The 16,074-nt window shown below is 40.1% G+C and overlaps 2 protein-coding genes across 3 annotated transcripts in view; one reads left to right on the top strand and one right to left on the bottom strand.

Moving 5' to 3' along the window:
* The window catches only part of Dhc98D (Dynein heavy chain at 89D), a gene marked incomplete at its 5' end in the record, with an annotated part of 155,605 nt that extends 152,157 nt beyond the window's left edge, over window positions 1-3,448 (top strand). The window contains one exon of the mRNA XM_088275208.1: window positions 3,160-3,448. Coding sequence (XP_088131334.1) covers window positions 3,160-3,306 — 147 coding nt within the window. The remainder of the gene's footprint in view (window positions 1-3,159) is intronic.
* Window positions 3,449-3,536: 88 nt separating this feature from the next.
* LOC148300134 (uncharacterized) overlaps window positions 3,537-16,074 on the bottom strand; it is a 151,316-nt gene continuing 138,778 nt past the window's right edge. For both annotated transcript variants that reach the window (XM_088275194.1, XM_088275193.1), the window contains exons 5-7: window positions 11,341-11,666; window positions 8,726-8,975; window positions 3,537-7,149 (exon numbers count right to left, since the gene is read on the bottom strand). In XM_088275194.1, the coding sequence (XP_088131320.1) occupies window positions 6,720-7,149; window positions 8,726-8,975; window positions 11,341-11,666 (1,006 nt within the window). In that variant the 3' untranslated portion in view covers window positions 3,537-6,719. The remainder of the gene's footprint in view (window positions 7,150-8,725; window positions 8,976-11,340; window positions 11,667-16,074) is intronic.

The following is a 16,074-nucleotide window of genomic DNA, read 5'->3' on the forward strand; positions in this document are numbered from 1 at the left end:
ACCCACCCCACGACTAACTAGTGTTGCAAATTCAGACAGCCGGAGCAGCCGGGAGGCGGCTTCGACCTCCGCGCTGAAGAGATTAACGCCGCGGACAGCCGGAGCAGCCGGGAGGCGGCTTCGACCTCCGCGCTGAAGAGATTAACGCCGCGGACAGCCGGAGCAGCCGGGAGGCGGCTTCGAACTCCGCGCTGAAGAGATTAACGCCGCGGACAGCCGGAGCAGCCGGGAGACGGCTTCGATCTCCGCGCTGAGGAGATTAACGTCGCGGACAGCCGGAGCAGCCGGGAGGCGGCTTCGAACTCCGCGCTGAGGAGATTAACGCCGCGGACAGCCGGAGCAGTCGGGAGGCGGCTTCGAACTCCGCGCTGAGGAGATTAACGCTACGGACAGCCGGAGCAGCCGGGAGGCGGCTTCGAACTCCGCGCTGAAGAGATTAACGCCGCGGACAGCCGGAGCAGCCGGGAGGCGGCTTCGATCTCCGCGCTGAGGAGATTAACGCCACGGACAGCCGGAGCAGCCGGGAGGCGGCTTCGAACTCCGCGCTGAAGAGATTAACGCCACGGACAGCCGGAGCAGCCGGGAGGCGGCTTCGAACTCCGCGCTGAAGAGATGCCATCTCCCCCGACGCCACGGACAGCCGGAGCAGCTGGGAGGCGGCTTCGAACTTTGCGCTGAAGAGATTAACGCCACGCTGAAGAGATGCCATCTCCCCCGACGCCACGGACAGCCGGAGCAGCTGGGAAGCGGCTTCGAACTCTGCGCTGAAGAGATTAACGCCACGCTGAAGAGATGCCATCTACCCCGACGCCACGGACAGCCGGAGCAGCTGGGAGGCGGCTTCGAACTTTGCGCTGAAGAGATTAACGCCACGCTGAAGAGATGCCATCTCCCCCGACGCCACGGACAGCCGGAGCAGCCGGGAGGCGGCTTCGAACTCCGCGCTGAAGAGATTAACGCCACGGACAGCCGGAGCAGCCGGGAGGCGGCTTCGAACTCCACGCTGAAGAGATGCCATCTCCCCCGACGCCACGGACAGCCGGAGCAGCCGGGAGGCGGCTTCGAACTCTGCGCTGAAGAGATTAACGCCACGGACAGCCGGAGCAGCCGGGAGGCGGCTTCGAACTCCGCGCTGAAGAGATGCCATCTCCCCCGACGCCACGGACAGCCGGAGCAGCTGGGAGGCGGCTTCGAACTCCACGCTGAAGAGATGCCATCTCCCCCGACGGATTTGAACTCCGGGCTAAAGAAATTAAAAGTCGCTGCCAACACCCCCGAAGCCGCGGACAGCCGGAGCAGCTGGGAGGGGGCTTCGAACTCCGCGCTGAAAAGATTAACGCCACGGACAGCCAGAGCAGCCGGGAGGCGGCTTCGAACTCCGCGCTGAAGAGATTAACGCCACGGACAGCTGGAGCAGCCGGGAGGCGGCTTCGAACTCCGCGCTGAAGAGATGCCATCTCCCCCGACGCCACGGACAGCCGGAGCAGCCGGGAGGCTGCTTCGAACTCTGCGCTGAAGAGATTAACGCCACGGACAGCCGGAGCAGCCGGGAGGCGGCTTCGAACTCCGCGCTGAAGAGATGCCATCTCCCCCGACGCCACGGACAGCCGGAGCAGCTGGGAGGCGGCTTCGAACTCTGCGCTGAAGAGATTAACGCCACGGACAGCCGGAGCAGCCGGGAGGCGGCTTCGAACTCTGCGCTGAAGAGATTAACGCCACGGACAGCCGGAGCAGCCGGGAGGCGGCTTCGAACTCCGCGCTGAAGAGACAAAGTCATGAGCGCGGAGTTTAAAGCCACCTCCCGGCTGCTCCGGCTGTCTGTGGCGTTAATCTCTTTAGCGCGGAGTTCAAACAGATCCTAATGATCTACAAAAAGAAGAAGAAAACATTTAATAAAATAAGTAAGGTGACTGAATGTGAAATGTTATTAAACCAAGCAGCTCCCGCCCGACTAGGCCGAGGCGACAGAGAGGGAGTGTCCTTATACGTGCTAGAGGGAGACGGCAAGCAAGTGTTCCCTCTCCCTTTAACGCCGTAATTGGTCGGCTTCCCCCTGCCTGCCCCTGGCCGGTCGAGCCACGATGCGAACGTTGAAGTATATATAGGACCACAATGTCGAAATAAAATCGGTAATCTACCAGCCTCTGTTTGTTTTACTTATCCACTTCGCTCCTCCGCTACGATCCGGAAACTAGAAGAACTTGTACCTTCGCTAGCACCCTGGACTTCAGTTTGGACTTGATTACCCTACGGACTTCAGACAGCCGCGATTCTCTAAAGGAGTCACCAGTAACAGATATGAGACGAACTTGCACCTCAGAGTTACTGATTTTCTCTTCGGATTACGACCCGAGGATAATGTGACCGTCGAGTGATAGGCAGACCAAATTTAATAAGCAGGCGGTTTCCACCCGAGACGTCTGTAACAAGTAGTGTGGTAGTCAGTCACGGGTAGATTCGGTGAATGTTACACGTGTGTTAAGCGATCACTTAACTGGTCTTGTATATACCCAGACTTCCATATTCTCCTTCATCGGTGATGAGATTTCAAAATGTGGTTATATTTATTGTCACCTCCCTGGGAATCGAACGCTGACCTCCAGCACTGTATGTAGCCAAGCGCGCTGTGAACACTTGAAATAACTCAAAAAATAAGCATATCCGGAATTTTATATGGGAAGGTTATGGAAGATTATCAGTAAATGGTTGCTAGTTCTTTGACTTTGGGTCATTCTATATATAAGTTAGTCGGTAGCTCTCAATAAGACTGCTTTCTAGCAGAGACTCCCGCTTACTAGACTAGACTTGCGAGCATATGCACGATTGCGGGATGTTGTTGTCACTGACATAACCAGATTCCTTATCTTCTATGAGCCCTCTGACCTCCACTGCTGGATATAGGCCCTTTCTCTTTTTTCCATTTCCTCCGTTTGGTTGCTGCTTGCAGCCAGTTTTTACCCGCCACAGCGACAATGTCGTCGGACCATCTCTTTTAGGGTCTTCCGACACCTCTCTTGTTCTCCCAAGGCCTCCATCACAGAATTTGTGGGGTCCTGTCTTGCTATTGATTTGATTCCTAATTATTGATTCCTTATAATAAACGAATATTTGGACACACTCAGGTTTTTAATTTTGGGCAATTTTCGATTTTAATTTCAGAACACGCTCAAAACTCCGGTGTACACGACTTCCCTGCGACGCAACGCCATGGGAGTCGGCCTTGTCTTCGAGTCAAACCTCTGGACCAAGGAGCACGACAGCCACTGGATCCTGCAGGGAGTCTGCCTCGTCATGAACACCAACTGAAGGATGTTATTCATATATCGGATGACAATGTTCACTGTTTTAACCCTAGATTGCGGGACTTTGTTTCAATGTACCTTTGCACATTGTTACACGGATTTCTCTTCAACCCTGCATACACTAATCACAAGCAACCTTCTTCTTTGGTCCCAATCCTGTGGATTGATTGGTCTGCAGCAACATATGACACCTCCTTCATTCTTGTCTATTATGCGGTTTAACATCAGAGCTGAAGATGTTGTGTTCAACATCTGACCAAGTGTCCTAATCGCAAGTAACCGCAAACCCAATTCCAATCTGTACAATGTTTTTTGGCGTTTCTAGCCCAAAGTAAGCAAATAGAACGCTTATAAGCATCTCCCATTCTTTACCAACAGTATGTAAAAGACGCTTTTAAGCGTTTCCCACAAACAATGTGTTAATAGGGGGACTGTCGTAGAATGTATATGACAATAAGCAAAACTCACATTTTACCAAAACGTTCCTTCTTCTGTTCGTATCATGTCATGTCCCCCTGACGTCGACTGTCGCTTGAGAGTAATTGCCCTTGTCTTGGGCAACTCTAAACGGCGTCTTCATGGTCCTGTTTCCTGTCCAATCTCGTATATTCCGGAGCCAGGAGATCTGCCTTCTGCCCACACCTCGTCGACCCCCTATTAGGTGCAATAGCTCGTTCTTGTCTCCTCTCAGCACATGCCCCAGATAGGACACCTTCCGGACCTTGATATCAGTCAGCAACTGTCTGTCTCCTTGCTTTTGCTCTTTGGAGCACATTGCGACATGTTTTTTGAGAACTTTATATAAAATACAAACATAAAATATAATATAATAGTAAAAATTTAAAATACATGCTAGTTGTCACTACATTCTTTACATGTCGCTCACTCCTTTCAAGAACGTCATAAATCAAAAAACTTGATTTTTCAGGAGAGCGTTTTTAAAGTTTAAAAATATAACACAATGTTTTAAAAATAAATATCAAGCCACTTATTGAACTTTTTACAGTGCAACAAATCTTTTTAGGTCAACAAAACCTGAAGGTTTTTTCTCCATTTGAAAAATGTTTAGTTTATTTAAAAAAATAATTAAACAATACCTTTTCTTCAAAATGCAAAAACAACACTTTCTGCCCTGTACCGGGTAAATATTAAGATAAAAATATGCCGCTTTTGCTGGGATATAGTACATTTTCTGGGCATTCCGAAAACACGCACAGCTGAAAATTGACGATTTTTGATTTATGACGTTCTTGAAAGGAGTGAGCGATGTGTTGCCTCCGTCGTCCGTCGTAAATTTACAAATGTCCCGTAATCTAGAGTTGATTATTTAAGTATGTATTTTTATGTTTTCTCTGTTTTAACATAGTGCCTTATGAAACTTACAATTACTGGAGACTGAAATTATATATGTTTCATTTTTGTTTTTATTTCTGAGATTATCTAATAAATCATTTTCCCCTATGATGCCTTTTTATTATTAAAATGATGCGGATTGCATCGAAACACGTGTCACAATAGATTTTAAGAAATTGTGGTATTCACCAAGTGATAAATGATCAAAAACAAATGTTTATTTTAACATTCTTCTGAGAGATCGCATTTCGACTGCATTCAGTCTACTTTCATCCTTCTTTTGCCAACTCCATGTTTCACTTCCATACATTAGAGTTGAAACCAGGACTTTGTTGTGCACTGCCAGTTTAGCTTCCGCTGATAGGTTTCTCTCAGAAGAATGTGCGACAAAACGATGTATGATAGATGTGCGAATAGTGAAATAAGGAAGGAATGCAAGCTGTGATAAGCATTATCGATAAAATTAAGAAAGGTGTGTTGAGATGGTTTGGACATGTAGAACGAATGAGTGAGGAAAGAACGGTAAAACAAATTTATGAGGCGAATGTTAGTGGGAAAAGAAGCAGAAATGAAGACCGAGAAAAACATGGCACGATCAGGTATGCCAACTACTTGAAAGTGGTCAGGTTAGGAGTCGTAACAATCGGCGGGTATGTATGAGGAGATGCATGAACGTGGAAGAGGCGAAGAATGTTTGCAAGGACAGAGTGGTGTGGCGCTCTATTCTCTCTGCCTACCCTACCTGCGGGGAAGCGGCGTGATGGTTAGTTAGTTAGTTAGTTAGTTATTTTAACATAGAAATGTTTTTTAAACAGCGAAAGCTAAACTGGCAGTTCACAATGGAGTCTTGGTAAAATAACTCTAATGTATGGAAGTTAAGATGGAGTTAGCAAATGAAGGATGAAAGTAGACTTAAAACAGTTGACATAAGATCTCTCAGACGAATGTGCAGTTTATGATAGATGTTGGAATGGTGATTATTGATATACGGAAAGAATGCAAGGCTGAGGATAAAGACTTTCGATAAAATTAAGATAGGTTTGTTAAGATGGTTTGGACACGTGGAACGAATGAGTGAAGATAAAACAGTAAAACAAATTTATAGTTGGAAATAAGAGCAGAAAAAGACCGAGGAAAACTTGGCATGATCAAGTAGGTCAAATATTTGAAATAGGTCAGGTCAGGAGTCCGAATAATTGGCGGGTACATATGAGGAGAGCACAAGAGTGATGTTACCTTTCCTTCATGTAAGTAATGATCAAGATAACACTGCGTCAATTCGGTGCAGTGCCCTATGCACCATCGGGTGCGGATAAGGGGTTATAAGTAATACATATGAGAGATGCATGAATGTAGAAGAAGCGAGGAATGTTTGCAAAGACAGAGTGGTGTGGTGTTCTATTCTCTCTGCCTACCCTTGCAGAGAAGCGGCGTGATGGTTAATTAGCTAATGTTTATTTTGAAAGTGAGTGAATGCTGGGAACAAAGTGAACGGTGCACTGAAATCAGTTATAGCAAATAAAAACCTATCAGCGGAAGCTAAACTGGCAGTGCACAACGGAGTCCTGGTTCCAACTCTAATGTATGGAAGTGAAACATGGAGTTGGCAAAAGAAGGATGAAAGTAGACTGAATGCAGTCGAAATGCGATCTCTCAGAAGAATGTGCGACAAAACGATGTATGATAGATGTGCGAATAGTGAAATAAGGAAGGAATGCAAAGCTGAGATAAGCATTATCGATAAAATTAAGAAAGGTGTGTTGAGATGGTTTGGACATGTGGAACGAATGAGTGACGAAAGAACGGTAAAACAAATTTATGAGGCGAATGTTAGTGGGAAAAGAAGCAGAGGAAGACCGAGAAAAACATGGCACGATCAGGTATGCTAAATACTTGAAAGTGGTCAGGTTAGGAGTCGTAACAATCGGCGGGTATGTATGAGGAGATGCATGAACGTGGAAGAGGCGAAGAATGTTTGCAAGGACAGAGTGGTGTGGCGCTCTATTCTCTCTGCCTACCCCTGTGGGGAAGCGGCGTGATGGTTAGTTTGTTAGTTTTTTATTTTTATTTTGAAAGTATTTTATTGAGTAGATCATTGCGCATGATCGTATGTGACATCAGGAAATCCCACAAGTCCTTGTATTTATCTTTTCCTAGAGCCATCACGTCGATATTCATAGAACCTCCCTCACTCTTTGACGAAACTTTCTTCAAATTGGCTTCCGACATAACTTCCATACACTTCTCCAAATGTAGAGACACAGCCTCCATCTGTCTCTCCATAACAGAAGCGTATTCCAGCAAATCCGTTCCTTCACAGTCAGTATTGCACTCTTCGCTAATATCCATGTTGTCGGACTGAGTTTCCGGAGAATCGTCCGGTGCAAAATGATCTAGCTTTGGTTTTACAATGCACCCGGATGGTACGATGGCGCATCTTACTGGTAAAATGTCATAAAGCAAATTTATAAACATTAAAACTTGATTTTCTGATCTGTAAAAAAAGGACAAAGATTAAATGCAATACTATTTGATGACCTGGTATTTGGTTGTACAACCTGCTTACATTATCCATAAAGTCATTAAATAATGAAACTAAGCATAAAATAGCTATTCTTATAATTAATCATTTTTTTAAAGAAAAATATTTGTATTATTAAAATGTAACTTTGTTTTAAAATCATTTTATAGTGACTTTAAAACAAAGTTACATTTTAATTATAAAATGGAAAATCACAAAATATAAATTATAGAAATATTTGTGTTTTTATTATTTACACAAATATTTCAATTTCATACTATTTCTGTGAGCCTAAGCGGCTCATTCTTAGAAATAGGTATCAAATTGTGATAGAGTGGGTTCGAACCGAGAAACTCTGACTTAAGAGTCCGCGACACTAACCACGGGACCACAACCCCACACATTCATAAATGGATAATGGAGGTTATAAATAAAACACTTGTTATTTACCATTTGAGTATTATATTGTTACAACTAGTTTTGGAAGCTACAGGTGCTTCCATCTACGGGTTTGAATGTAAACTATATTAACCCTTTGGATGTGTAAATCGACTATAGTCCATGGCTTTAACAAGCCATGGACTAAAGTAAACAAATAAAAAGAAATAAAAGGAATTTTATAGAATACTTAATTTTTTATGGAAAATTTGTCAATCAACAATCAGCATTATTCAAATCAACTTTTTTGCTTAAAGCGTTCAAAGGGTTAAAATATAACACTGAAGTGGTAAAAACCATTTTATTTACAATTAAATCATGTATTACCACAAAGTAAATGCTGAAATAATAATAAACATGATAATGGAGGTAATAGATGATAAAGGTATCACAGATGTCTGTGTGCCAAACTGTTGGGCTAATAAAGGTATCACAGACGTGTCTGTGTGGCAAACTGTTGGCTAATAAGGATGTGACAGACATGCCTATGTGCCCAACTGTTGAGCTAATAAAGGTATCAAAGATGTGCCTTTGTGCCAAACTGTTGGTCTAATAAAGGTGTCACAGACACACTTCTGTGCCAAACTGTAGGACTAATAAAGGTATCACAGATGTGCCTGTGAGCCTAACTATTGGGCTAATAAAGGTGTCACAGACACACCTGTGTGTCAAACTGTTGGGCTAAAAAGGTGTCACAGACGTACCTGTATGTTAAACTGTTGGGTTAAAAAGGTGTCACAGACGTACCTACATATTAAATTGTTGGGCATTAGCCACAGTTTAAAAAGTGTCACATATATGCAAGCTGTAAGTATATTTTATTTATTGTTTCGGCATTAACTTTGTGGTAAGACATGTTACAATGATTAAAGAAAACACTTGTTTTTTACCACTTGAGTTTTATTATAGACTACATGTTTCAGAAGTTAAACTTCCATCATTCAGGTCTGTATAATAACTAAAATATATAGTTATTATACAGACCTGAATGATGGAAGTTTAACTTCTGAAACATGTAGTCTATAATAAAACTCAAGTGGTAAAAAACAAGTGTTTTCTTTAATCATTGTAACTGTAAGTATAGTTAATAAGTACTCAAATATCTCCTTACCTTGTAAACAAAATAATCTTTTTCATAGAAGAAGAAAGAATATCTTGGGATATGTACAGAGCCACCCCGTGCAGTATGTGCAATGGAGAGCTGCAATGCCTAAAGAAGTTCTTACAAGTATCGACGGATCGGTTGAATTTCAATTTCTCCACAAAAAATGCTTCAAGTTCTACACGCTCTTTGGTTATGAAGTGAACATCCAATTCGGTTGTATTACTTGAAGATAGGATTGCGAGAACGTCATTGAGACCTAAAAACAAGTCAAAGGAAGCATATTTACTTGCAATTCTATATTATTAATATCTTTTTGTTATTGGAAATCCAACAGAACATTTAACAAAAATAACATATCGCTCACTCCTTTCAAGAACGTCATAAATCAAAAATCGCCAATTTTCAGTTGTGCATGTTTTCGGAATGCCCAGAAAACGTACTATATCCCAGCAAAAGAGGCATATTTTTATCTTAATATTTACCCGCTACAGGGCAGAAAGTGTTGTTTTTGTATTTTGAAGAGAAGGTCTATTTAATTATTTTTTTTAAATATACTGAATTTTTTTTCAAATGTAGAAAAAAACCTTCAGGTTTTACCTAAAAGATCTGTTGCACAGTAAAAAGTTCAATAAGTGGCTCGATATTTAATTATTATTATTATTATTACTCCTTTCAAGAACGTCATAAATCAAAAAACTTGTTTTTTCAGGAGAATGTTCTTAAAGTTTGAAAATGTAATACAATGTATTAAAAATAAATATCAAGCCACTTATTGAACTTTTTACTGTGCAACTAAAATGTAATTGGAGATAATCCAGATTTTGTGAACAAGTATTTGGACACACTCAAAATGTTTTACCTATATTGTTATAATTTGTATTGATGTGATGTGGTAACTAATGATCATATGAAAAATAAATATATTTACAACATTCTAAGTGTGTCCAACTGCTTGTTCACAAATCTGGATTATCTGCAATTATAGGAGATATTTTGTCATATATTTTTTTAACATCTCAACAAAGCTATGGAAGTCTGGGCATTTACAGGGCTTACAACCATCGTAGGCTGGTTTAAGTGATCACTTTACACATGTGTAACATTCACCAATTCTACCCATTGACAACCACACTACTCAAATTCTTGGAAGTTCTATATATATGAACCAATTTTGAAACATTATTCTTGAATCACTAGAACTTCAATAGAGACATCTATTGGTGATCTCACCAATAAGAATAGAAGCTTTCTTTTGAGCAGAAACTCTTTTACTAGTATAAAAATAACTCCTGTAATTGGAGATAATCCAGATTTTGTGAAAAAGTATTTGGACACACTCAAAATGTTGTAAATAAAATAAATGATGAATAAAATTCCGAAAAAACATTAAGTATATAATTGTTGGGTAACATATCCAAAATTAAACAAGGTTTATTGGATTGAATTCTACATTTATTTATGTATATGTTAATACGTGACGCGTTTCGTCTTATTAATACGTTATCAAACACATTGAGTGTTTGATAATGTCTTAACATACATATATAAATATAATATACATAAATACATTTAGAATTCAATCCAATAAACTTTGTTTAATTTTTAAATTTTGATCCGGTCCGCCTCCGTAGTCAGCATGCTCGCCTACCGTTCTGGAGGTCCCGGGTTCGATTCCCAGGGGGGTTTAATAAATAAAAGTGAGTTTTTCACTGTAATATTTATTCAATATTACACTGGACTGGTACCTGAAGTGGAGGCCTGATCACCTTTCCTTCATGTGTAATCGATCGAGATAACACTGCGTTTATATGAAGCAGTGCCCTATGCACCATTGGGGTGCGGTAAGGGATTTATTATTATATATTACCCAACAATTGAATATGGAAAACTGTCAACAATTTAATATGGAAAACTACCAACTGTCTGCAGTTACAATAAATAAGTATATAATTTTACAACATTTTGAGTGTGTCCAAATACTTGTTCACAAAATCTGGATTATCTCCAATTACAGGAGTTATTTTCATATTATTTTTTGACATCTCATCAAAGATGAAGAAGAATATGGAAGTCTGGGCATTTACGGGGCTGACGACCGACTTCCATATTCTTCTTCATCTTTGATGAGATGTCAAAAAATAATATGAAAATAACTCCTGTAATTGGAGATAATCCAGATTTTGTGAACAAGTATTTGGACACACTCAAAATGTTGTAAATAAATTATCTGGTCAAATTATAAGCTTAATAATAAAAATGAAAATGGTATTTTCGGGCGTTTCTCATGTGTGTGATTATAATCCAGGATTCGGATCTCACATACTAATATAAGAGTTTCTGCTTAATAAAAAGCTTCTTTACATCTCACCAATAGATGTCTCTAGTGAAGTTCTAGTGATTCAAGAACAAGGTTTCTAAATTGGTTCATATATATATATAGAACTTCCAAGAATTTGAGTAGTGTGGTTGTCAATAATGGGTAGAATTGGTGAATTTTACACGTGTGTAAAGTGATCACTTAAACCAGCCTATGACGGTCGTCAGCCCCGTAAATGCCCAGACTTCCATATTCTTCTTCATCTTTGATGAGATGTCAAAAAATAATATAAGTATATAATTACCAAATTTTTCATCGCTCCGTAGAACGGGATGCTTTTCTTCATCGCTAACATCCGTTACATTTGCCAATATCTTTGGCAAAGGCAGAGAAAGATCCATTTTGCCAAATTTGTATCTGACATTCCCCAATAGTGACACGTTGGGAGAGATTGCAAACTTGGGTTCCTCCACTATGGCGAGCAAGGTAGCTTGCGATTTTGGGTGCAAATCAGTTCGCATTTTGCTGATCCAAAATGGCGGCGTCTCAATCGGCTCGAAGACACGAGTTTCATATGTGAATACATCCTCGTCATTGCATTTTAGTAGAAGTTCAATGTCTGATATTGGCCTGAAATTTAAAAAAATAAATTATTGAATTACTTATTTACTTATAACCCTTATCCGCACCCAATGGTGCATAGGGCACTGCATCGAGTTGACGCAGTCATTATGATCATTACTTACATGAAGGCAAGGTGATCACTCTTGCGCTTCAGGACCCAGTCCAGAATAATATTAAATAAATACTACAACGGCGTGCTGGTACTGACACTAATGTATGGAAGCGAAACATGGAACTGGCAAAGGAAGGATGAAAGCAGAGTGAACGCTGTTGAAATGCACTCCCTCAGACGATTGTGTGGAAAATTATTGTATGACAGAACTAAAAATGAAGATATAAGAAAGGAATGTAAGGCTGAACAAGGAATAATTGAAAAGATTAGGAAGAGTTCTTTACAGTGGTATGGACATGTGGAGCGAATGGATAACGAGAGAATGACTAAGAAAATATATGTGGCGAATGTGAGCGGGAAAACAGAACGAGGACGACCGAAAAAGACTTGGCACGATCAGTTCAATTAGAACCTAAAATCTGGTAGTGTCAAAAGTCTGCGTAATCGGAGGGCATGTATGACTAGATGTATGGATGTGAAGGAGGCGAGGAGTGTATGTCAGGACAGAAGAGTGTGGCGTTCCATCCTTTCTGCCTACCCCTGCGGAGAAACGGTGTGATAGTAGTAGTAGTAGTTTAGTGTAATGGTTGACGCTAGCTAAAATCCTAGGTTCGATTCCCAGGAGGAGTCAAAATATGATAGATTTTTCAAACTTATATTTATTTAATATTACTCTGAACTGGTACCTGAAGTGCAGGACCTTGACTTCATATGAGCAATAATCAAGATAACACTGCGTCAATACGATGCAGTGTGCTTTGTACCGGTAGTTATGGATGAGGGTAAGAAGAAGAATAAGTTTTTTTTTGTACCCTTGTCTGCATTTAATCGCGTGTTGAGTATTGAACGCCAATGCCAATGCTTCAATAAGCAGTGTTATCTTGGTCGTTAAAAATTTGAAGACAAGTTGACTAGTCCTGAACTTAAGGTGCCTGTCCAGGGTTATATTAAATAAATTAGGTGAACAAAATCGCTAATATGTATTTCGACCCCCCTGGGAATCAAACCCGGGAACTCCAGCATGGTAGCCAAACGCGCTAACCACTACACTATGGAGGCAGACGAAGTGCTGCAGTATGGGAATCGCAGTTTGACAGAGTGACTTGGAGACGTCTCGTGTTGGCCATATGCTCCACCTAGGGAGCGAACATGGAAAGAAGAAGATTGTAGTTTATGTAATAATTGACTGAATAAAAAAAAATTATTAGTATATAAATTTTGCATTTTCAAAAAAAATAATTTATGACTTACGCCCGTTTTTCCTCTAAGCCACCCATTTGAATTAAAATTATACAAGGTGACACATCGCTCACTCCTTTCAACAACGTCACATATCAAAAAACTTGATTTTTCAGATGATCGTTTTTTAAGTTTGAGAATATAATAAAATGTATTAAAAATAAATATCAAGCCACTTATTGAACTTTTTACTGTGCAACAGATCTTTTTAGGTAAAACCTGAAGGTTTTTTCTCCATTTGAAAAATATTTAGTATATTTAAAAAAAAAATTAAACAATACCTTTTCTTCAAAATGCAAAAACAACACCTTCTGCCCTGTAGCGGGTAAATATTAAGTTTAAAATATGCCGCTTTTGCTGGGATATAGTACATTTTCTGGGCATTCCGAAAACATGCACAACTGAAAATTGGCGATTTTTGATATATGACGTTATTGAAAGGAGTGAGCGATATGATGACCTCGCCATAAAGGAATCGTACGTCCAACAATTGCTGATGAAAAATAAGTGATTATTTTTTAACATCTCATCAAAGATGGAGAAGAATATGTAAGTCTGGGCATTTACGGGGCTGACGACCGTCATAGGCTGGTTTAAGTGATCACTTTACACACGTGTAAAATTCACCAATTCTACCCATTATTGACAACCACACAACTCAAATTCTTGGAAGTTCTATATATATGAACCAATTTTGAAACATTGTTCTCGAATCACTAGAACTTCACTAGAGACATCTATTGGTGAGATGAAAAGAAGCTTTTTGTTGAGCAGAAACTCTTATATTAGTATGTGAGGTTCGAATCCTGGATTATATGTCAAAAAAATAATATGAAAATAACTCCTGTAATTGGAGATAATCCAGATTTTGTGAACAAGTATTTGGACACACTCAAAAAGTTGTAAAAAAAATAAGTCAGTTTTCCCATATTTTAAAATTAGTTACTGATTAATACTCAGTCTTGATAAAGAAGCGGTTAGCTTCGAAACCGGTAGACATTATAATTAAGTTATAATAAAATATTTATATAAATATAAATAAACCCAAATGGTGCATAGGGCACTGTGTCATATAAACGTAGTGTTATCTTGATCGTTTATACATGAAGGAAAGGTGATCAGCCCTCCGCTTCAGGTCCCAGTCCATTGTAATTTTGAATAAATATTACAGTGAAAAAATCACTAATATTTATTTTACCCCCCTCGGGAATCGAACCCGGGACCTCCAGAATGGTAGCCGAGCGTGCTGACCATTACACTACGGAGGCGGACAAAATATTTATGGTGATTTTAAAACAAAGTAACATTTTAATTATAAAATGGAAAATCACAAAGTCAGTGCTTCAAATATAAATTATTTCAGTTGCTTCAATTTTGAGAGGGTGATATCACCCTTTTTAGATATTTTTTTCACATTTCGGATGACAATGTGATTCTATCATTCAAAATGCTTATAAGTGAAAGAAAAGGCATTTAAACACACATCCCTCACTCCTTTCAAGAACGTCATAAATCAAAAATCATCAATTTTCAGTTGAGAACGTTTTCGGAATGCCCAGAAAATGTACTATATCCTAGCAAAAGCGGCATATTTTTAACTTAATATTTACCCGCTACAGGGCAGAAAGTGTTGTTTTTGCATTTTGAAGAAAAGGTATTGTTTCATTATTTTTTTTAATGTACTAAATATTTTTCAAAAGGAAAAAAAACATCAGATTTTACCTAAAAAGATCTGTTGCACAGTAAAAAGTTCAGTAAGTGGCTTGATATTTATTTTTAATACATTGTATTATATTCTTAAACGTTCTCCTGAAAAATCAAGTATTTTGATTTATGACGTTCTTGAATGGAGTGAGCGACACATGAGTAACAAAATACAGAGCCAATGTTACGTAGAGCAATGGAAAGAAGTCAACATTACACAGGTGTTTATATGTACATACAAAAATATAATTGCATTCTTAAAATACAACGTTAACACTTTCGAAACCTTGATAAAACGATTTTTAAAATTGTCTATTATAACTAAATAATAATAATAATAAAACCCTTATCCGCACCCCAATGGTGCATAGGGCACTGCGTCATATAAACGCAGTGTTATCTTGATTGTTTACGCATGAAGGAAAGGTGATCAGCCCCCCGCTTCAGGTACCAGTCCAGGGTAATATTGAATAAATATGACAGTGAACAAAATCACTTATATTTATTTTACCCCCCTTGGGAATAGAACCTGGTACCTCCAGAACGGTAGCCGAGCGTGCTGACCATTACACTACGGAGGCGGACAGGATAACTAACTAAGGTAGGCAGAAAGAATAGGACGCCACACCAATCTAACTTTGCAAACAACCTTCATCTCATTATGCTCATCTATTTCTGTTGTTATTATTTCTTATCCAAATCCAATGGTGCATAGGACACTGCTTCACATAATGCAACATTATCTTTGAAATGTTGCATGGAGGCTACGTGATCAGTCATACTGCCAAGAGTTGAAGTATGAAAACGATTTCAAATTTTTTATTGATATTTTGACAGAGAGGAAGAAGTTATTTCAATGAGAAAAAACAATCTGTTATTGAATGTGGATACTAGATCTACTTTTTTAGAAATACTAGATGTAAGAGATATTCACATTGATAAACTTCTTCATCTATGTTGACACTACATGGTTGAGGCAGACGCGACACTGTAGAGCTAGACGCTACACTGTCAAGGCAGACGCTACACTGTCAAGGCAGACGCTACACTCTCAAGGCAGATGCTACACTGTCGAGACTAACGGCTGCATCGTCCAGGCAGACGCTATCCTGTGAAGGCTAAACTGTGGAGGCACACACTACACTGTCGAGGCTGATGCTAAACTGGAGCCAAATACTCATTGGAGGCAGGCGCTACACTGTCAAGGCAGACACTTAACTGTGGAGGCACACACTACACTGTCGAGGCAGACGCTACACTGTTGGTGCAGACACTACACTGTCGAGGCAGACACTACACTGTCGTGGCAGACACTATACTGTCGAGACAGACGCTACACTATGGAGCCAGACTAGACTA

The sequence above is a fragment of the Brachycentrus maculatus genome, unplaced genomic scaffold (genome assembly GCF_059751285.1).
Source record: "Brachycentrus maculatus isolate JH-2025_06_01 unplaced genomic scaffold, ASM5975128v1 h1tg000817l, whole genome shotgun sequence".
NCBI classification, from domain to species: Eukaryota; Metazoa; Arthropoda; class Insecta; order Trichoptera; family Brachycentridae; genus Brachycentrus; species Brachycentrus maculatus.